This window comes from Bubalus kerabau, chromosome 2 (assembly GCF_029407905.1).
Source record: "Bubalus kerabau isolate K-KA32 ecotype Philippines breed swamp buffalo chromosome 2, PCC_UOA_SB_1v2, whole genome shotgun sequence".
In the NCBI taxonomy this organism is placed as follows: Eukaryota; Metazoa; Chordata; class Mammalia; order Artiodactyla; family Bovidae; genus Bubalus; species Bubalus kerabau.
This window is the reverse complement of record NC_073625.1, coordinates 10,739,276-10,761,374: the sequence shown is the minus strand read 5'-3', so window position 1 is coordinate 10,761,374 and position 22,099 is coordinate 10,739,276. Positions and strand designations below refer to the sequence as shown.

The 22,099-nt window shown below is 38.4% G+C and overlaps 1 protein-coding gene across 1 annotated transcript in view; it reads left to right on the top strand.

The window, feature by feature from the left end:
- The first annotated feature begins 2,115 nt into the window (after positions 1-2,115).
- The window catches only part of ADAM18 (ADAM metallopeptidase domain 18), a 101,050-nt gene continuing 81,066 nt past the window's right edge, over positions 2,116-22,099 (top strand). Inside the window, exons 1-7 of the mRNA XM_055570039.1 lie at positions 2,116-2,334; positions 2,846-2,959; positions 10,191-10,246; positions 12,905-12,983; positions 16,553-16,629; positions 18,108-18,285; positions 20,673-20,738. Of these exons, the coding sequence (XP_055426014.1) occupies positions 2,116-2,334; positions 2,846-2,959; positions 10,191-10,246; positions 12,905-12,983; positions 16,553-16,629; positions 18,108-18,285; positions 20,673-20,738 (789 nt within the window). The remainder of the gene's footprint in view (positions 2,335-2,845; positions 2,960-10,190; positions 10,247-12,904; positions 12,984-16,552; positions 16,630-18,107; positions 18,286-20,672; positions 20,739-22,099) is intronic.

Sequence of the window (22,099 nt, the reverse complement as noted above, 5' to 3'; positions counted from 1 at the left end):
TTCCTGCCTCCCCTCAACTTCCCCGGTTAGCAACTGTTTGAATATGCCCTTTGGAACTCATGGAAGGTCGAGGAAGCCGAAAGCCTTTTTCCTTCAAATAAGAAATTGGACAAATGGAAAGACTTTTGTGTCCAGGAGGACCCCATAGGGCTCTGCTCAGTTTCAGTCCTTATACTTCCATGATCCTCTAGTTGGTCCTGGGAGGTTGTTCCATCCCAAAGACACATTCCATCATGCACTCTGCCACTAACTGCCTGAGCTCAGATGCTCACAGCCCTGCTAATCACTCCCATCTCAAGAGAGGACACCTGGGTCCGCTGTCTCCAGTAGCTTGTGATTCTCATGAGCTACCCATTCCAAGCTTTGGGAGATTAAGAGGATATTGAGTGTTGTAGGTCAGAACAGCCTCAGGGCCCTCAGAGAGTCCCTGGCCTCCATTCTACCTTCAAGGAATTAAACTGAGTTCCTGGTCATAGGTAACTATTCTATCTCCAGGTGATACTTCCCTGGCCTCATGGAAAATTGAGTTCTAGAATATATCTTGTCCTTTGAAGGACCCAAACTTGCTGTCTCTCTTGACAGATGTGCTTCTGCACATTTCAAAGTGTTATTTGTGGTTTAGGGATCCGTCATCCTACCTGGAATCTAACTAGGACCTGCAGAGTTTCCATCAATATAAATGAAAGTGATCCTGGGCTGTGGGAGGAGCTCATCACAAAGACCAAGAGTTTCCTTTTCCAAATGAGCAGCTAGCTGATGATGGATACGCAAGAGGTGGTCCATCCATACAATGGGATAGGATTCAGCCACAAAGAAGAAGAAAGCACTGATATGCGACAAGTGGATGAATCTTGAAACCGTTATGATATTCATGATCTCTGTGAATAAAGCCAGTCACAGAAACCATGTATTATGCATTTGTATGGAACATACAGAACAGGAACATCTGGAGAGACCAAGAATAGTGATTAATAACTGCTTGTGGGGTGGGACGGGGGGTGTGGGAGAGAGGGGAATGAAAAACTGGGGTGGGAGATGGTAACAGTTGAAGGGTAGAGGACTTGCTTTTGAGATGAGGGAACAGAAACTGACTGTGGTAACGGTTGCACATATCAGTAAATATATTGAAAATTCTACACCTGTGTGCTTTAAGTGGGTGAACCCTGTGGTAAAAATCATACACATCAGGATGATTCTATTGTACCTTTCCCTCATCCCCTTTGCCACTACCTTATCTGGACCCATTATGATTCACATCCTGCCTTATTTAAAACTAATTTCTCAGGATCAGCTTCCCAGGAGTACTATTGCCTCCTAGGTCCAAGTTTTGGACCTGATCAGAGTTTATTTTTGTAATTGTTGGTACAATACATCCTTGCTGTGGAATGTCCTTGGATAAAGAAAGATAGGGATGAGTGGCGTGTAGGTGAGTTAGCTTTTGAGCCTGAGCAGTTTAAGATATTTGTCAGAAGATTCAAAGACAATTGTGTGTTCTGTCTTCTGCCCTGGTGCCCCTTTTCCTCTCTTAGTTTGTCTTGCTGGCTGTGTCATTTCTACAGCTTCCTTTGTATGGTTCTAAAAGGAATTTTAACAAACCACACTTAGATTCCATTTCAAAGTTTCCTTTCCCTTTCCTCAGCAGAGTATAACCTAATACTGTATTTAAGAATAGGGACACAGTTGAAGAAAAGTGCTTTCTATTGTTGTCTCCAGGGTCAAGTTCCATATTCTTTATTTCTCCTTGTTTGAAAAGACTTTTTTAAAAAAGATATGAAGTCGGCAGTAGCACAATTTAAGAAGAAAATTTCTTGTAAAAAAAATAGTTAATATTGCTAGAAATTCCTCTTTCTCTCCCATCATAGCAAATAAAAGTTGTTAGAAAACCATCACATGGAGAATGGAAATTACCAGGAACTTCCCCCAGAAGAGCGTGCGTGCTAATTCGCTTCAGTTGTGTCTGACTCTGCGACCCCATGGACCGTATGCTTATTTGCCCCTTTATCCCTACTGAAGGGTTTGAAGAATGTCCACATTGTCATCACAGACCCGCTGTGCGCAGGCGCAAGCATTTGTCTGCAGTTCCTTCTTTCGGCCCTGAGCGCCCAGCCACTCAGGATGCCTAACGATGAGCCAGTGCAGCTGAAAGCTAATTCGAGGCCCTGGTCATCACCCCCAGGGCTCGGGGCAGAATGCTGTACTCCGGAGGGCTTCTGCCCGCGAGCCTCAGGGATACCTAACGGTCTCTCACCTGGCTCTGCTTCCTGCGCCCCAACCCAGCCATGTTCCTACTCCTCGCACTGCTTGCTGCACTTGGAGGGCTGCTCGCCAGCCAGGGTAAGACTTCGGAGCCTCGACTTCCTTCTCCCTCTCTGGGTACTGAGCAGAGCTGGGATACTCCTGGGGAGCAATTTCTGTAGCTCTAGGATACCTGCCGCCCCTCCCTGGGATTCTCTGATGGTGGCTTCCTCCCATCCCCAGCCACCCCCGGACCAGGATAGGGGATGGAAGATGTTAGCCAAGGATGCAGTGTCTCAGCCGCTGAAGGTCTTTCTGGGTCACCCACTCTGTAGCCAGAGGACTTAGCCAGGTTCGGTACTGGCCTGGCTTTATTCCTTAGAGACCCGAGGGAAAGGCTTCAACGTAGTTCTGGAAACCAACAGGATGGTCCTGCAGCATTGTGTCTGTTCTCTGTTGATTTGTTGGTTTCCTAGCCATTTACAGTGTGCCATTGAAAATCTGTTGAAATCTGTGGACCAAGAAGGAGGGTGGACACATATAGATAAATTGATTTACAATTGTAGACCTCACCATGGACTCAGAGCTTAAGAATCCATGCTTGTCTTAGAGGACTGTTGCAAAAAAATCCCATTTTCTTACTACAGATTCTGAGGGCATGTTCATATATGTCACAGTTCCACAGAAGATAAGCTCAAATGAGAGTGAAGATTGGGAGAAGCAGGTAAATGATCAAGCATATTACTTTTAAAGATGGAGTGAAAATAATTCAGGAGTGTGGGATGGACATGTACACACCGCTCTATTTAAAATGGATAACCAACAAGGACCTACAGTTATGTATGGCACAGGAAACTCTGCTCAATATTTTGTGGCAGCCTGGATGGGAGGGGAGTTTGGGGGAGAATGGATACAGGTATATATATATATGACTGAATCCCTTTGCTGTTCATCATGAAACTCTCACAACATTGTCGATTGGCTATGCTGCAATATAAAATAAAAAGTTAAAGAGTATCAGTTTTATAATTTAAATTCTAAGACTCTTTTTATTTACCTTTGCATTGAATCAGATCATACTGATTTGTTTTTGCTTGCAAAGCCACATGTTTTTATTGCTAATTCCTGGGACCTTCCCTTCATCTCTCAGGCTCTTCTGAAGCACTTGTTTACAATTTTCAAGAAATATTAAATACTATTGATGAATCATACTGGTAGAAATAAACAACATTAATTAAGTGTGACAATGGTTCAGACTGAAATTTATGGAAAGAAAACATTATTAATGGCCACAGTTAAAGTGACAGAAAAAATGGTTTTGAGTAAAATTTAGACCTGTGAATCTGACCCAGAAGCATCAGACTTATTAGAAATAATGGCCAAAGAAAAAGAAAACTAAAAATATCACATTTGCCTGAAATGTGATAATATTTAAATAACTGAAGTAAACAACTTGAAGTTTAAAGTGATAGATGTCTCATTTACTGACAATGAGAGCATGTCAGTAAATATTAATTGGAAAAAGAATTTGAAAAATGTACTGCTACTAAAAACTGATTAAATTGAAGACATTCCATCTTAAATATTTTCCTGATTAAAATACTTCAAGTTGGCATAGTTATACTGTTGTAGATTGCAGACCAGAAACTAGAAGTCATAATACAGGGGTTTAGATTTCCATATGGTTAAGAAATGGGGTCAATATATAGAAACCCTGAGAAAATGCTTTCAGTTTGAAGGAACAATTTTTGAAATGAGTACATAAAAAAAAACTAAGACTCCAATAACTCTATTTTGACATACAGTATTAGAATGTATTATGATTATGTTCACTACTGAAAAATTATAATAAAAACTAAATGTACAAAATTGTACTTGAAAATCATAATAAAATAATTTCCTTTAGAGAAGTTTTTTTTTCGTATACTACTCTCACTTAATTCTCATGTTAACCTTTTGAAATATTTTATATATATTTTCATATATATATGTGAGAAAGAGGATTACAGATGGTAAGGTAGTCAGAGTTATCAGTTTGAGGACATGGAGTCACAACTTTAATTTATGAATCTTTTTCCATTAAGAGTAAACTACCTACTGTTGAAAAAATATTTGCATATAAGCTTTTTCTTCCTGATTTGCTTCCATTTGTATGTATATTGTCATTGCATGATCACTTTAAACTTCAAGTTGTTCACTTGTTCCACAGTTATCTCAAAGTATATAGCAACAATGCAGGATGTGAAATGCAGTGTCTGTCTACATTTTTTGAAAACTATGTATGTTTCATTACTGGTAATTGGTCTGTTCATATTTTCTATTTTTTCCTGGTTCAGCCTTGGGATTTGTACCTTTCTAAGAATTTATCCATTTCATCTAGGTTGTCCATTTTCTTGACCTATAGCTGTTAATAGTCTCTTATGGTCTTCCCTGGTGGCTCAGTGGTAAAGAACCCGCCTGCCAATACAAGAGACACGTGTTTGATCCCTGGGTCAGGAAGATCCCCTGGAGAAGGAGATAACCCACTCCAGTATTCTCACCTGGGAAATCCCATGGATTGAGGAGCAAAAGAGATTGACATGACTTAGCGACTAAGCAACAACAATAGTCTCTTCAGTTCAGTTCAGTTTAGTGCAGTCACTCAGTCGTGTCTGACTCCTTGCAACCCCATGAATCACAGCATGCTAGGCTTCCCTGTCCATCACCGACACCCGGAGTTCACTCAAACTCATGTCCATTGAGTTGGTGATGCCATCCAGCCATCTCATCCTCTGTCATCCCCTTCTCCTCCTGCCGCCAAATCCCTCCCAGCATCAGGGTCTTTTCCAATAAGTCAACTCTTTGCATGAGGTGGCCAAAGTATTGGAGTTACAGCTTTAGCATCAGTCCTTCCAAAGAACACCCAGGACTGATCTTTAGAATGGATTGGTTGGATCTCCTTGCAGTCCAAGGGACTCTCAAGAGTCTTCTCCAACACCACAGTTCAAAAGCATCAATTTTTTGGCACTCAGCTTTCTTCACAGTCCAACTCTCACATCCACACATGACCACTGGAAAAACCATAGCCTTGACTAGATGAACATTTGTTGGCAAAGTAATGTATCTCCTTTTTAAGATGCTATCTAGGTTGGTCATAACTTTCCTTCCAAGGAGTAAGCATCTTTTAATTTCATGGCTGCAGTCACCAACTGCAGTGATTTTGGAGCCCCCCAAAATAAAGTCTGACACTGTTTCCACTGTTTCCCCATCTATCTGCCATGAAGTGATGGGACCAGATGCCATGATCTTAGTTTTTGGAATGTTGAGCTTTAAGCCAACTTTTTCACTCTCCTCTTTCACTTTTATCAAGAGGCTTTTGAGTTCCTCTTCACTTGCTGCCATAAGGGTGGTGTCATCTGCATATCTGAGGTTATTGATATTTCTCCTGGAAATCTTGATTCCAGCTTGTGCTTCTTCCAGCCCAGCGTTTCTCATGATGTACTCTGCATATAAGTTAAATAAGCAGGGTGACAATATACAGCCTTGACGTACTCCTTTTCCTATTTGGAACCAGTCTGTTGTTCCATGTCCAGATATGGACATGGAAGATAACTTATGGTCATCTATATTTCTGTGGTGTCAGTTATAATTTCTTTTTCATTTCTGATTTTATTAATTTAGGCCCTCTTTCTATTTTTAGTCTTACTACAGCCTTGTAATATTGTTTGAAATCACAGTGTGATGTCTCTGGCTTTGCTTTTCTTTTTCAAGATTGTTATAGCTATTAGTGTTCTGTTTTAGGATTGTTTTCTCTATTTCTGTGAAAAATGACATTGGAATTTTGATAAGGATGCATTGACTCTATAGATCACTTTGAGTGGTATGGAAAAGTATTATTCCCTTCAACTTGTAGACATAGATTATCTGTGTCTACTCTAATTTTATTCATGATTGCTTTTTAGTTTGCAGTGTGTACGTTTTTCACCTCCTTGGTTAAATTTATCTGTAAATATTTTATTCTTTTGTTCTTATTGTAAATGGGATTGGTTTCCTCTTTTTCTTTCTAGTAGTTCATTGTTAAGTATACATAAACAATGCTTAGTTTTGTATTTTGGCCTTGTGTCTTAAAACTTTTCTGAATTCATGTATTAATTCCGACAGCTTTTAGGTATCATCTTTAGGGTTTTCCATACATGTGATCATGTCATCTGCAGATACAATGTTACTTATTTCACCCCTTTTGTTTTCTCTGCTTAAGAGAAGCTCCCTTAACTAGGTGATTTCCTAGCCAGTTCCTCCAGTGCATCTGTATACAGTGGGGCAATATGTGTGGACAAATTCCATTGAGGGAGAAGCTGGAGAGTTAGTTTTATAATGATCACTGGAATGAATCAGAGCAAGAAAGCACAGGGAATCCCCTCACATCTGTCCAAGTTCCCAGATGACAGCTCTTTAGGTACCCAGTCAGCTGCCAAGTACAAGTTATTTAGAAACTCAGCCCCCAGGCAGCAGCCTGGGAAGTATGCACTCAAACCCTTTCCACAGAGAACCTGGGACTTTTATGTTTTTTCCTGTCCCATCTGCCTTGAGCCCAGGAAGATAGTCCTGTGATGTGCTTGCATTTCTATATAAACACCTTCTCTTAAGAAGACTCTGGGAACCTATAAATGCTGACCCTGTCAGATTTCAGAGTTGGGTTATATGGGATCCAAACCTTCAGGTGGCAGCCTTAAAAGTTGAGGTTGCATTGCCAATATTTTCTAAGTAGAAATGGAATATAGACTTTAAAAATTGTGAATTGCTATATTATATATCTGTAAGGTATAATATTATACGTGTGTGTGTGTGTGTGTGTGTGTGTGTGTGTGTGTGTAAGGCACTTGGTCATGTCTGAGTCTTTGCGACCCCATGGAGTAGCCCACCTGTAGGCTCCTCTGTCCATGGGATTCTCCAGGCAAGAATACTGGAGGGGGTTGCCATTTCCTTCTTCAGGGGATCTTCCCAACCCAGGGATCAAAGGATCAAACTCAGGTCTCCTGCATTGCAGGTGGATTCTTTACCGCTGAGCCACCAGGGACATCAGTATACTTCAATTAAAAAAAAATTGAGATTCTCATTGTATAGAGAAGCTCCTATTAGGAAGAAACTGGAGGCTTGGTTTTCTTGTTGAATTGAGCAAAGAGTGGGGGAGGGTAGTCAGGGGAAGCACCAACCAGCCCTTTCAGGCTGGTATCCCTAATAGGGATACCAGGATAATAGCAGTATCCTGGTAGTATCTCTGATAACAGTATCCTGGCAGTATCCCTAATAGCGCACATGTGTAATCTGATTTGAAGCTGGACCTTCAAGCTGCAACTGAGAATGTGAGTAGTCCAACCCCTTACAGGAAGAAAGTGAGAGCTGGGTGCTTTGGCCTGCTCCATCTATAATGTACCTGGGAATAACCATGAGATGTGCTCATGGGCACACGAAAAATCTGCTTCTTTGTTTAATGGGAGACTCATGGATGCCAAGTCCCAGTGCCTCTCTGAACTAGGCTACTTGAAAGCCAGTCCCCTTGGGTGGCAGCCTTAAAAGTTGTGCTGCTGAGTGGACCTAGAGATTGTCATACTGAGATAAGTAAGTCAGACAGAGAAGAAACATAGTATGACACCCCTTATATGTGGAATCTAAAAAGAAATGATACAAATGAACTCACAAAACAGAAAGAGACTCACAGACTTAGAGATAAGGACAGGGATAAGGATGAGGGGAAGGGATAGTTAGGGAGTTTGGGATGGGTTGTACACACTGCTATATTTAAAATGGAGAACCAACAAGGACCTACTGTATAGCACATGGAACTCTGCTTAATGTTCTGTGGCAACCTGGATGGCAGGTTAATTTGGGGGAGAATGGATATATGTATATATAAGGCTGAATCCATTTGCTGTACACCTGAAACTATCACAACATTGTTAATCGGCTATGCCTGCTTTGTTGCTCGTTGCGTCTGACTCTACGCAACCCCATGGGCTGTAGCCTGCCAGGCTCCTCTGTCCATGGGATTTCCCAGGCAAGAATCCTGGAGTTTATTGCCATTACCTTTTCTAGGGGATCTTCTTGACCCATGGATCAAACCTGGGTCTCCTGCACTGCAGGTGGATTCTTTGCCATCTGAACCACCAGGGAAGCCCTAATTGGCTATACTCCAATATAAAACAAAAAGTTAAAAAAAAAAAAAAAAAAAAGTTGTGCTGCTGGATGCCTGGTCCAAACCTTTTGGTGCTGAGGGAGATACTGAGAATCGGGGCTTCTCTCCTGATTGGAAGGTATTTTGCCAGGGCTGGGTTTTATGGTGTGTGTGTGTTTTCGCCTTTCCTGCCCTTTTGCGTGGTGGATATTTTCTCAGTCACCCAGTATTGAGGAGCCCCTCTGCTACTTTCTGGATTTCTCTCAGAGGCAATTGACCCATGCAAAGCTTATATTTAATATAACTGTGGGAGGAAGATAAGACCAGAGCCTCTTATCCTGTCATCAGACTTATTTCATGTTCCTGGGTATGTTTATTTTTGATTAGATTAACACTGCTAATTTTGTTTGGTTGACTGCTTAACTTTGTGATTTTACTTTAAAATGTATTATGCTTTGTTTTGGCAGGCAGTTAGGTTACTTATGAACCAGATTGAAAATGTCATGCTTGTACTGTCTTTGGTGGGACTTCCTTGGTGGCTCAGTGGTAAAGAATCTGCTTGCAGTGCAGGAGACTTGGGTTTGATACCTGGGTCGGGAAGATACCCTCAAGAAGGAAATAACAAACTGTTCTAGTATTCTTGCCTGGGAAATCCCATGGACAGAGAAGCCTAGCAGGCTACAGTCTATGGGGTCGCAAAGAATGAGACACAACTGAGTGACTAAACCACAATGTCTTTAGGATGAATGTCTCGAGTAACCCTGACTCTAGTTTCTGGGTTTCTAGGTTAGTTTCTCCTTAACACTAAAATTTGACCTTTCTGTGATCTTTACTGAATGGCATGAGTGTGTTCAGTGACATTTTTCTCCTCTGGTTGGTCAGACCTTGAATGTCTCCCAGCACTATATGAGCTGTGGGTTTTAATCCTCAGCTCCCCAGTTCTTTGCCCATGGTGTTGGACAGACCCTAAATTCACAAAGTGGTTCCTACCATCTAGTGTTCAGACCATTGAAGAAGCTCCACCTCTGAGTATGGGAAAAACCTGTGGCTTCCTTCCAACCAATAGGATATGGCCCAGTAGATGGAGGTACCTCTGAGGATCATATTTTGTTAAAGGACAAAGATTGGATTTCGTGCCTGTATCATTCTTTTATATAAAACATGTTTTGCTAGACTCTCTCTCACCCTCCAGATGATATTTTAAAAGCAACCTGCCATACTGTGTACTGTGTACTGTGAATATCTCCTGCTCCTGGACCCCTTCCCATCAAGGTGATGAGGAGCATTACAGCTTAGTCCCTGTAGTCTCACAGCTCATATTGCTGGAGCCCCAGCATTCTTCCCTTGCTTCCTTCTCTCAGGTCTGTCTTTAGCTTATATGTGAAGCATTGCAAAGCAGCTCTAGTGTTTGAGAGTGTGTATTTATGTATTTATAAACACATTATTGTTTCATTGTATTTGGTGTAGCATGTAAGCCTACAGTCATGCCTCATTCATTTTGGCTAAAGATGAGTATGTTTTTTATAAACATAAACAGTAAGATCTAGTATTAATATGTAGTAAAGTTATATTTCTTCAAAATATAGCTTTCATCTCTTCTTTTCAAAAGCCATTCCCTACATTTATTGCCCTCATCCTGAATTTATTAAAAAATTTTAAATTCTTGCTAGTTAGAACAATAAATTCTGAAGGATATATACTTTTTAAAAATGGATTGGGTGAGTCTTTTTTTACTTTAGTGAAAAATACTTTTTGATTTAATTATTTCTAATTTACTTAATTACCTTTATTTGCTTTATTTTAGGTGACTTATATCATTACCATTGATAACAAACCATACACTCTGCATCTCAGAAAACAGTAAGAAATGATTTTCCCTTAAAGCTTAGAATTTACTTTTTAAAAAATGTTTTTGTACACTATTTAAATTTAAGCATGCAGCAAAATGTAGGCTGTTTAATTAGTTTTTCAGTTTTGGATTCATTAGTTCCTGAATATTAAGTCTACAAGAACTTGGAATTTTTATTTTCCAGCTTGTTATTTTTAAATGAATCTATGCATGAATAAGTAAGCATTTAAATCCACGAACTCAAGAACTGCAAGTTATGTGTCAAGTATATCCAATATGCAATCAAACGTGTGTATGTCATGTGGTTATTGGCAGAAAATTGAACTAGTGGTGTATTTTGTGTGGAGGTTTTAATTATATATGTATTTATTTTTAACAACTTTATTTGGTAAATTATGTGTATACACATATAATCATAAAACTCTCAAGTGTATAATTATATAAGTTTAATATAGTATCACAATTTTCAACCATAAATCAGTTTTAAAACATTTCATTCTCCACATTAGACCTGTCATACTATTTCACATTTAATCCCTGTTATCAGCCACTACTCTGGAAAACAAGCAATCTATTTTCCGTCTCAATCTATGTTTTTCAACATTTTATATACTCAAATAGCCTCTTCTTTGCCTACATCTTAAACATCTTAAAACATACATCTTAAAAATATGTATTTTTAACAACTGTATTTTGTCTGCCTGCATTTTTGTGGTTGAGTAAGGCCTGAGAAAATTTTCCTTACTTAATTCATGACGATTCTCATCTAACTCATGGTCATTAAACTCATGTTGGTCTTTAGGATCACTACCATTTCATTAAAAAAATATTCTTTGATAAGATCATCAATGATCCTCATGTTTCTAAATGCCAGTTACTTTTTATTCTTCATTTTTCTTGATCAGTCAGTGGCATTTTGTATAGCTGAGTAGCGTCTCCTCCTTATAAAAGTTTCTTCATTTGGCTTCCAGGACACAGCAAGTCTCTTGGTTTGTCTCTTATCAGTGTACTCAGTCTTTCTCAGATTTTGTTTTGTTTGTTTTCTGATTCGACCTCATCTCTCTCATCTTAGGAGTACTCCCTGGTGCTATTCTTAAACCCCTCTTTTTTCCCTAGCTGTTCTCAATCACCTGGTTCTTTCATCTGCTCCTATGGGTATATTGATTACTCCCAAACTTATATCTTTACTTCTCTTTAGTGAATGCCACATTTGTGTATTTGACTTCTTATTTGATAACCAAGAGTTTGCTGTAATTTTAATATTTAATGTGCCTAAAATATACTTCTGGTCATTTTTCATAATTTGTCTTTTCCTCGGGGATTTAGTAAATGGCATGTCTACTCTTTCAGTTTCTCAGAACAAAAATGTTAGAGTCACTCTTGACATCTTATGTTTTTCTTTTGTTTTCCTCCACATCTAGTGGATTACTAAATCCCATGTGATCTACCTTCAAAATGCATTCAACAGAAATCAAACCAATATTTTAAAGTAATCATCAAGATTCATTTTGATATTTGGCAAAACTAATACAATTATGTAAAGTTTAAAAATAAAATAAAATTTAAAAAAAAAAGGAAAATAAATAATTATTTTTTAAAAATGCATTCAGCAATTGGACCTCCACCACTGCTACAATCCTAGTTCAAGCTACCATCATGTCTTTACTGGATAATAGCCTATCATCCAGCTATTGTAGCCTAGCTGATCTCTTTGTTTGAGCTTATCTGTCCTACAGTAGGTTCTCAACAGGACTTTCAGTCTGATTCTATTAAAATGTTGGTCTGATCCTGCACCTTTCCTGCTCAGAATCTCCCAGTGGTGGCTTCTCATCTCTGGGACACCACCTCTTACTATTGTCTCTTGTCTTGTCTCCATACTTCACCGCAGGTACTTTGCCCTCTAGATGGTCTTCGTAGATACACAACCTATCTCTGCCTCAGGATATTTGCATTTCCTTCCTAGATCTGTGCAGATCCGAGGGCTTGTTTTTCAGGACTTCAGTAATCAAATCACTTAGCCTTTCCTTGCCATCCTGTCTACATTTGCAACCAACCTTCAGGCCTTATTTATTATCACCTAACATGGCTCAGATGGTAAAGCGTCTGTCTACAATGCGGGAGACCTAGGTTTGATCCCTGGGTCGGGAAGATTCCCTGGATAAGGAAATGGCAACCCACTCCAGTACTCTTGCCTAGAAAATCCCATGGACGGAGGAGCCTGGTGCAGGCTACTGTCTGTGGTGTCTCAAAGAGACAGACACGACTGAACGACTTCACTTTTACTTTCACTTTCAACATACTAGCAGTATGTGTCTCTCCTTGTGAGGAAGCCCATGGTTTTGTCTTTTCTATATTGCTGTACCCCAGTGCCTTGAATTGAATCTATCAGATTGTTGGCACTCAGCAAATATTGTTGAATGAAGACATTTGTAGGCACACACACAAATATCTGAAATGGAGGATTCAAAATCTATTCTGGTGTTAAGAAAGCCCTAACTCTCTGAGATGCCAGGTCAGAGAATTTACACTGTGATGGCATGCTAAAATTACTTTAATTAAAGAATATGCTTATATGAATCCTATATATTTTACTCTTATTTTTATTATTTTAATGTTTATGTTCATAGTAAATTCATGACTCAACCACTTTTAGTTTTTGTTTTCCTTAGCTCATTTGTATCCCAGAACTTTTTGGTTTATACATATAATGAAACTGGATCTTTGCATTCTGAGTCTTCATATTTTAAGGTAAGACCCAGATGTCGTAGACATTCATTACCACACATTTCTTTATTCAAGTGGGCTTACCGTTACCATTGGGATATGCTTGTTCCATGTTGGCAGTTTCATACAAATATTTTATTCCATATTCCATGTATGATAGGGATGAAATCCAGATCCAGAGAACACATCTGGGCACCTCATTGGTATAAATTAAAGAAATGTGTCAAATACTTATTTTCCTTGAAAACTACATTTATTTTTTATTTTTTTAAATATAATTTTATTTATTTTAATTGGAGGCTAATTACTTTACAATATTGTATTGGTTTTGCCATACATCAACATGAACCCACCACAGGTGTACACATGTTCCCCATCCTGAACCGGCCTCCCACCTCCCTCCCCATACCACCCCTCTGGGTCATCCCAGTGCACCAGCCCCAAGCATCCTGTATCACGCATCTAACCTGGTCTGGCTATTTGTTTCATATATGATATTATACATGTTTCAATGCCATTCTCCCAAACCATCCCACCCTCGCCCTCTCCCACAGAGTCCAAAAGACTGTTCTATACATTTGTGTCTCTTTTGCTGTCTCGCATACAGTGTTATCATTACCATCTTTCTAAATTCCATATATATGCGTTAGTATACTGTATTGGTGTTTTTCTTTCTGGCTTGCTTCATTCTGTATAATAGGCTCCAGTTTCATCCACCTCATTAGGACTGATTCAAATGTATTCTTTTTAATGGCAAAGTTATGACCAACCTAGATGGCATATTGAAAAGCAGAGACATTACTTTGCCAACAAAGGTCCGTCTAGTTAAGGCTATGGTTTTTCCAGTGGTCATGTATGGATGTGAGAGTTGGACTGTGAAGAAGGCTGAGCGCCAAAGAATTGATGCTTTTGAACTGTGGTGTTGGAGAAGACTCTTCAGAGTCCCTTTGACTGCAAGAAGATCCAACCAGTCCATTCTAAAGGAGATCAGCCCTGGGTGTTCTTTGGAAGGAATAATGCTGAAGCTGAAATTCCAGTATTTGTTCACTTCATGCGAAGAGTTGACGTATTGGAAAAGACTCTGATGCTGGGAGGGATTGGGGGCAGGAGGAAGAGGGGACAACAGAGGATGAGATGGCTGGATGGCATCACCAACTCAATGAACGTGAGTTTGAGTGAACTCCGGGAGTTGGTGATGGACAGGAAGGCCTGGCGTGCTGCGATTCATGGGGTCGCAAAGAGTCAGACATGACAGAGTGACCGAACTGAACTGAACTGAATACTCCATTGTGTATATGTACCACGGCTTTCTTATCCATTCATCTGCTGATGGACATCTAAGCTGCTTCCATGTCCTGGCTATTATAAACAGTGCTGTGGTGAACACTGGGGTACATGTGTCTCTTTCAATTCTGGTTTCCTTGGTGTGTATGCCCAGCAGTGGGATTGCTGGGTCATATGGCAGTTCTATTTCCAGGTTTTTAAGGAATCTCCACACTGTTCTCCATAGTGGCTGTACTAGTTTGCATTCCCATCAACAGTGTAAGAGGGTTCCCTTTTCTCCACACCCTCTCCAACATTTATTGCTTGTAGACTTTTGGATAGCAGCCATTCTGACTGGCATGAAATGGTACCTCATTGTGGTTTTGATTTGCATTTCTCTGATAATGAGTGATGTTGAGCATCTTTTCATGTGTTTGTTAGCCATCTGTATGTCTTCTTTGGAGAAATGTCTGTTTAGTTCTTTGGCCCATTTTTTGATTGGGTTGTTTATTTTTCTGGAATTGAGCAGCAGGAGTTGCTTATGTATTTTTGATATTAGTTGTTTGTCAGTTTCTTCGTTTGCTATTATTTTCTCCCATTCTGAAGGCTGTCTTTTCACCTTGCTTATAGTTTCCTTTGTTGTGCAGAAGCTTTTAATTTTAATTAGGTCCCATTTGTTTATTTTTGCTTATTTCTAATATTTTGGGAGGTGGGTCATAGAGGATCCTGCTGTTATTTATGTCAGAGAGTGTTTTTCCTATGTTCTCCTCTAGCAGTTCTATAGTTTCTGGTCTTACATTTAGATCTTTAATCCATTTTGAGTTTATTTTGGTGTATGGTGTTAGAAAGTGTTCTAGTTTCATTCTATGACAAGTGGTTGACCAGTTTTCCCAGCACCACTTGTTAAAGAGATTGTCTTTTCTCCATTGTATATTCTTGCCTCTTTTGTCAAAGATAAGGTGTCCATAGGTGCATGGGTTTATTTCTGGGCTTTCTATTTTGTTCCATTGATCTATATTTCTGTCTTTGTGCCAGTACCATGCTGTCTTGATGATTGTGGCTTTGTAGTAGAGCCTGAAGTCAGGCAGGTTGATTCCTCCAGTTCCACTCTTCTTTCTCAAGATTGCTTTGGCTATTCGAGGTTTTTTTGTATTTCCATACAAATTGCAAGATTATTGTTCTAGCTCTTGTTGTTGGTAGCTTGATAGGGATTGCATTGAATCTATAGATTGCTTTGGGTAGTATACTCATTTTCATTATATTGATTCTTCCGATCCATGAACATGGTGTATTTCTCCATCTATTAGTGTCCTCTTTGATTTCTTTAACCAGTGTTTTATAGTTTTCTATATATAGGTATTATTCCTAAGTATTTTATTCTTTTCATTGCAATGGTGAATGGAATTGTTTCCTTAATTTCTCTATTTTCTCATTATTAGTGTATAGGAATGCAAGGGATTTCTGTGCTGATTTTATATCCTGCAACTTTACTATATTCATTGATTAGCTCTAGTAATTTTCTGGTGAAGTCTTTAGGGTTTTCTATGTAGAGGATCATGTCATCTGCAAACAGTGAGAGTTTTACTTCTTTTCCAATTTGGATTCCTTTTATTTCTTTTTCTGCTCTGATTGCTGTGGCCAAAACTTCCAAAACTATGTTGAATAGTAGTAGTGAAAGTGGACACCCTTGTCTTGTTCTTGACTTTAGGGGAAATGCTTTCTGTTTTTCGCCATTGAGAATATTGTTTGCTGTGGGTTTGTCATATATAGCTTTTATTATGTTGAGGTATGTTCCTTCTATTCCTGCTTTCTGGAGAGATTTTATCATAAATGGATGTTGAATTTTGTCAAAGGCTTTCTCTGCATCTATTGAGATAATCATATGGCTTTTATTTTTCAATTTGTTAATGTGGTGTATTACATTGATTGATTTGTGGATATTGAAGAATCCTTGCATCCCTGGGATAAAGGCCAGTTGGTCATGATGTATGATCTTTTTAATGTGTTGTTGGATTCTGATTGCTAGAATTTTGTTAAGGATTTTTGCATCTATGTTCATCAGTGATATTGGCCTGTAGTTTTCTTTTTTTGTGGCATCTTTGTCAGGTTTTGGTATTAGGGTGATGGTGGGCTTATAGAATGAGTTTGGAAGGTTACCTTCCCCTGCAATTTTCTGGAAGAGTTTGAGTTGAAAACCACTTTTAATAAATCTTTATGATACAGAAACTTATTACTTTCAACTGTTTTAATGTTTTGAATATTTATAACATTTGCCAATACATTTTATGGATGAATAATTTATTTATTGGCCTCATTGTACTGTTTTTCAGATGCATTGTCATTATCAAGGATACATTGCAGGTTTCCCAAGTTCAGTCGTGACACTCAGCATCTGTTCTGGACTCAGGTAACAGAATCTTGGGGCTTCCCCATAACTCAGTGGGTAAAGAGTCTGCCTGTGATGCAAGAGACACAGAAGAGGTGGGTTTGATCCCTAGGTCGGGAAGATCCCCTGGAAGAGGGCATGGCAACCCACTCCAGTATCCTTGCTGGAAAAAATCCCATGGACAGAGGAGTCTGGCGGGCTACTGCCCATCCCTGGTGGCTAAAAAAGTAAAGAATCTGCCTGCAGGGCAGGAGACCCATGTTCAGTCCCTGGGTTGGGAAGATTCCCTGGAGAAAGGAATGGTAACCCACTCTAGTATTCTTGCATGGAGAATTCCGTGGACAAAGGAGTCTGGTGAGCTACAATCCATGGGGTCCCAAAGAGTCAGACATGACTGAGTGAGTAACACATAACAGAATCTTTGAGGTTATTTATACATGAAAAATTAGGATATACTTTAAAATAAAATTTAGTGGCTGCAAAACACAAATCTGGGATATTTAAGGAGGATTCCAATCGGAACGTTTTCTTCACGATGGCCTTAGTTTTTAATATTAATAAATGGGCCTTTGCAGTAACCATTGAAGTGAAATCACTCAAGGGAATCCTAACTGAAGATATGTTCAAGATATTGAGGAGAAAGAGACAGATGCGTTAAAAAAAAAAATTCAAACACACCCACCCCCTAAATCCTTTAGAATATCTCCCTGGATCTCCCTGGATGTTATTGTTGTATTTTGTATCAGCTATCTGGAATAGTTATGGAAAATTACATTAAGTAGTTACTTAACTAAGCGCAAGTTGTATATTCTCAGTGTAGGTGTGCTTTGTATCAGATGTAAGACGACTAGCTGAGAAGGTACCTCAGAGGTAAAAGGGCAGGGGTGATAATTTTCATCATTGAAGTGGCAGGAAGAAGGTGGTGAGTTTATCAGATGAAGATACAGGCCCAGAGCAGAGCAAAAAGACTCTTCCCACCTTCCCTTTGCTTTTCATCGCCTGATGTCCAGAATTTGTTGACTCAGAAACTTGACATTTTCTAAATGTGGTTTTCCTACATATCAGCCTTTTTAGACCTCCACTGTATATATCCACTGTCCCTCTGTAAGAACAGGAACTTTTTATTCTTGGAATTCTCAACAAATGCCTTGGTTTCCAGCAAATCAGTTCAATTCAGTCGCTCAGTCATGTCCAACTCTTTGCAACCCCATGCATGGCCTTAATACACCTTGAATGAATGTGACTGCTATATGGAAAAAACAAAATACTTCTCAGTATATTTAGTTCTTTAATACATGAGAAAAACTGAGGCAGATGTGGTTACTCAGTTACTAGTGGTAGCTGAAAAAAAAGTAGGAAAAGAGAGTGACTTTAAAACATGTTCCTCACTATGGTTGCTCATTTCTTATGGCATTTTGAATTATAAATCTGATGGAATCATTTGCAGGATGATGGGATTATTGGCAGGATTTTTATGTCATTGTTTTCTAAATATTCAGGGGATTCCTTCAGTTTGAAAATATCAGCTATGGCATTGAGCCTTTGGAATTTTCAGCAAGATTTGAGCACATAATTTATCAAATGAAAAATGACCATCCAGATAAACCAATGTTTGCAGAAAATTACAGCAATATTTGGCAGAAAGATCAGTCCTATACAATCCATTTAAGCTCACAGGTAACTGAGACAATTCTGATGTCATGACACACTGTAAAATTACTTTTGTAGAATTGTGTTAGTCAGGAAAAGGAAGTATTTAGCTGCTGAGTAGCAATATAACATTTGGTATCTGTTTTCTACACGGGTATATAAAACATCCATATTCCATCTAAAATACATGGAAATATGCAATAATGTATTCCAAGCTTATTGTTGTATGTTGTCTCATGTAATATTTCTTGTTTTTAATTTTTATTCAAGCAAAAGTGCTTATTATTGAATAAAATTAGGAATATAAAAACACTAGTTACCACTGCCCTGGTAACATTGCTTTTAATATTTTGATATATAGGTTTACATACTACTGGGACATGTCTTTCTAAAATACTGTATCATTTCTATATTATTAAACTTTTAATTTGTAGGCTGAATATAGAATTCTTAGTTGACAGGTGTTTTTCTTTCATCACTTTGGATATTTCAGTTCACTATCTTTTGGACTCCCTTTCCTCTGATGAAGAATCAGATGTTAGTCATCTTATTGAGGATTCCTTGTGCACGATGTGGCCCTTTGTTGATTCTTTCAAGAGTCTCTGTCTTTGCCTTATGACAGTTTTCTTATGTGTGTCTTTGATTGGATCCCTTTGAGTTTATCTTACTTGAAGTTCATTAAGCTTCTTGGATGTTTAATTTTTTCATGAGATTTAGTAACATTTTGGCCATTAGTTCTTTGAAGCTCCTTTTTGCCCTTTTATCTATCTCCTCCCTATTACCTCCATTGTATACATGTTGATGTGCTTGAAAATGCCCCATAGGAAAAGAGCAGGTTCTGTTCATTTTTTTCCATTCTGATATCTTTCTCTTCCTCAGACTGTATAATCTCAATTGACTTTAAAGAGGTACAAGAAGGGAAATCTTCATGGTGACAAAATAGTTTTGTATCTTGATTGGAGTTGTGGTTATATAAACATACACATGACAAAATGATGTAGAGCTATACACATACACATTGTACCAGGTGAATACCCCAGTTTTGAAAATGTACTGTAATTCTGTAGGATGTAACCACCAGGGAGAATTACAAGAGACCTGTGATCTATTTTGGCAATATTCTATGATTCAATACTTATTTTTAAAAAACTGAACAAAACATTTTAAAGAAGAAAATAAAAGTAACCCATTAAAATGAATGGATTTTGAAGTTCAATTACTGAAAATGACATGTGACATTATGATGAATGGTACTATAAGTTCATTTTAAAACACAGGTATTACAGATACAGTTTTATTATTTTGAAAATAAGAATATAAATTTGAAATTGCAAATGGGGAAAAAAAACACTGTTATTAAAATATGAAATCTGCTGTGTAGAAACATACAGAAAATTGGTTATGGTGTGTACATAATTTGTAATTATATTCAACCAGGCTGCAATTTGGAATCCATGGTTGTCAAAAGTGGCTTATATTTTTATACAAGCACAGTAAGAGCAACCAAAATACAAAATATTTTTTAAGTTAATTTTGAACACCAAGAAAAGAAATCAGCATCTCAGTATATACGCATTTAAGATGCATGCATAGTTTACTTCCCTGTGAAAATGTAAGCCTAGGCTCTACCAGTTGAATCCAGTTTCTTTGTTTGCTTGTTTATTTATAGTAAGCTATGCTATTTTGTGGGGCTTCCCTGCTGGCTCAGTGGTAAAGACTTCACCTGTCAATGCAGGAGACACGAGTTCGATCCCTGTGTCAGGGAGATCCCCTGGAGAAGGAAACGGCAACCCACTCCAGTATTCTTGCCTGGAGAATTCCATGGACAGAGAAGACTGGTGGGCTGTAGTCCATGGAGTCACAGAGTCAGACATGACTTAGTGACTAAATAACAGTAACAAAAAAAGCTGTTTTATGACAGATGCCATCTTTGTTCCCTCCTTACACTTAGATTTAATTACCAGTGCACTTGGGTCAAGGAAGAAATTGTAGGTCCTTTAAGATATCCATGTTTGAAATGGTATTTCAGCATGTTAGATATACAGCTCTTGTAAAAATCACCATTAGAGTACTAAATGATGTAATAAATTGATGATTTATAGCTGACTAACTTGACACAATCAAGGATTATTACATTGTATCAAATGGGACACAGAGCCTATGCTCTGGAGCTATGGAGTTATTCACTTTCTCTTATTCAGTATTAATAGTGAATACCTAGACTTCTACCTTACTCTAGCAGGCTCACTGGGATTCCTTTAAACTTGGAATTTGTTTTCAAGTTAATTTTCTGATTTGCAGTTAATTTTTATAGTTAAGACCTCATGAGGGTTTTATGAGGTCACTTGCCTCCTTTACATGTCACTGTTTAATAAATTCAAAACATATTAACATTTGATTAATTCTCTTTTCAGGAAAAAACTTTTTCAGAACTATTGCCCCAATATCTAGAAATGCACATTATAGTCGAAAAAGCTTTGGTAAGTCAAACTTTCCCCTCCTTCCATTGCTCTCTCTCTTCTTTCCCATTTTTATTTTCCTTTCTTAAAGTTTAATTTTTTTATTGCTATCACCTAGAGAACATCAGCCAAAATGTTTAATCATTTCTGAATATTAAATTTATGAAATCAATTTATGGAAATTTATTATATTGTTAGCTCTCTTGCAGGTTTCAAAATTAATATTTCTTTTATTTTATTTTATTTTTAAACTTTACATAATTGTATTAGTTTTGCCAAATATCAAAATGAATCCGCCACAGGTATACATGTTCTAATGATCATGGAAAGGTAGCTACACTTTTTTTTGCTAAATGTTTATAGAAAAATTAAAACATGGAACTGCCAATTTGGAGCAATTTATCTTTCAGAGTCCAGACATTTTTTATTTTATTTTTAATTAATTCATTTTTTATTGAAATATAATTAATTTACAATATTGTGCCAGTATCTGCTGTACAGTAAAGTGAATCAGTTAATACATATAAACATTCCTTTTTAGTATTCTTTCCATCATGGTTTATCACAGGGCATTGAATACAGCTCCCTGTGCTATAAAGTGGGACCTTGTGCTTTATTTGCCTTCTCTCTTTAAGCATTATGAAAAACTTCCTTAAAGACATAATGTATGTAATTTTGTGATGATTTCCAAGTAAAAAGATTTAATTTTAGGTGTGACTTGGATATAGTTAAGAGGCTTCCCCCATGGCTCACTGGTAAAGAATCTGCCTGCAATGTAGGAGATGTGGATTGGATCCTTGAGTCAGGAAGATCCCCTGGAGAAGGAAATGGCAGCCCACTCCAGTATTCTTGGCTGGAAAATCCCATGGACAGAGGACCCTGGAGGGCAACAGTCCATAGGGCCACAGAAGAGTCAGACAGGACTGAGTGACTAAACAACAACAAATGTATGTAATTAGGATCCCAAACTAGCCCCAAACTAGCCTCAGTTCACTTCAGTTCAGTTCAGTCACTCAGTCGTGTCTGACTCTTTGCGACCCCATGAATCACAGCACGCCAAGCCTCCCTGTCCATCACCAACTCCCGGAGTTTACGCAAACTCATGTCCATCGAGTCAGTGATGCCATCCAGCCATCTCATCCTCTGTCGTCCTCCTCTCCTCCTGCCCCCAATCCCTCCCAGCATCAGAGTCTTTTCCAATGAGTCAACTCTTCGCATGAGGTGGCCAAAGTACTGGAGTTTCAGCTTTAGCATCATTCCTTCCAAAGGAATCCTAGGACTGATCTCTTTCTGAATGGACTGGTTGGATCTCCTTGCAGTCCAAAGGACTCTCAAGAGTCTTCTCCAACACCACAGTTCAAAAGCATCAATTCTTTGGGGCT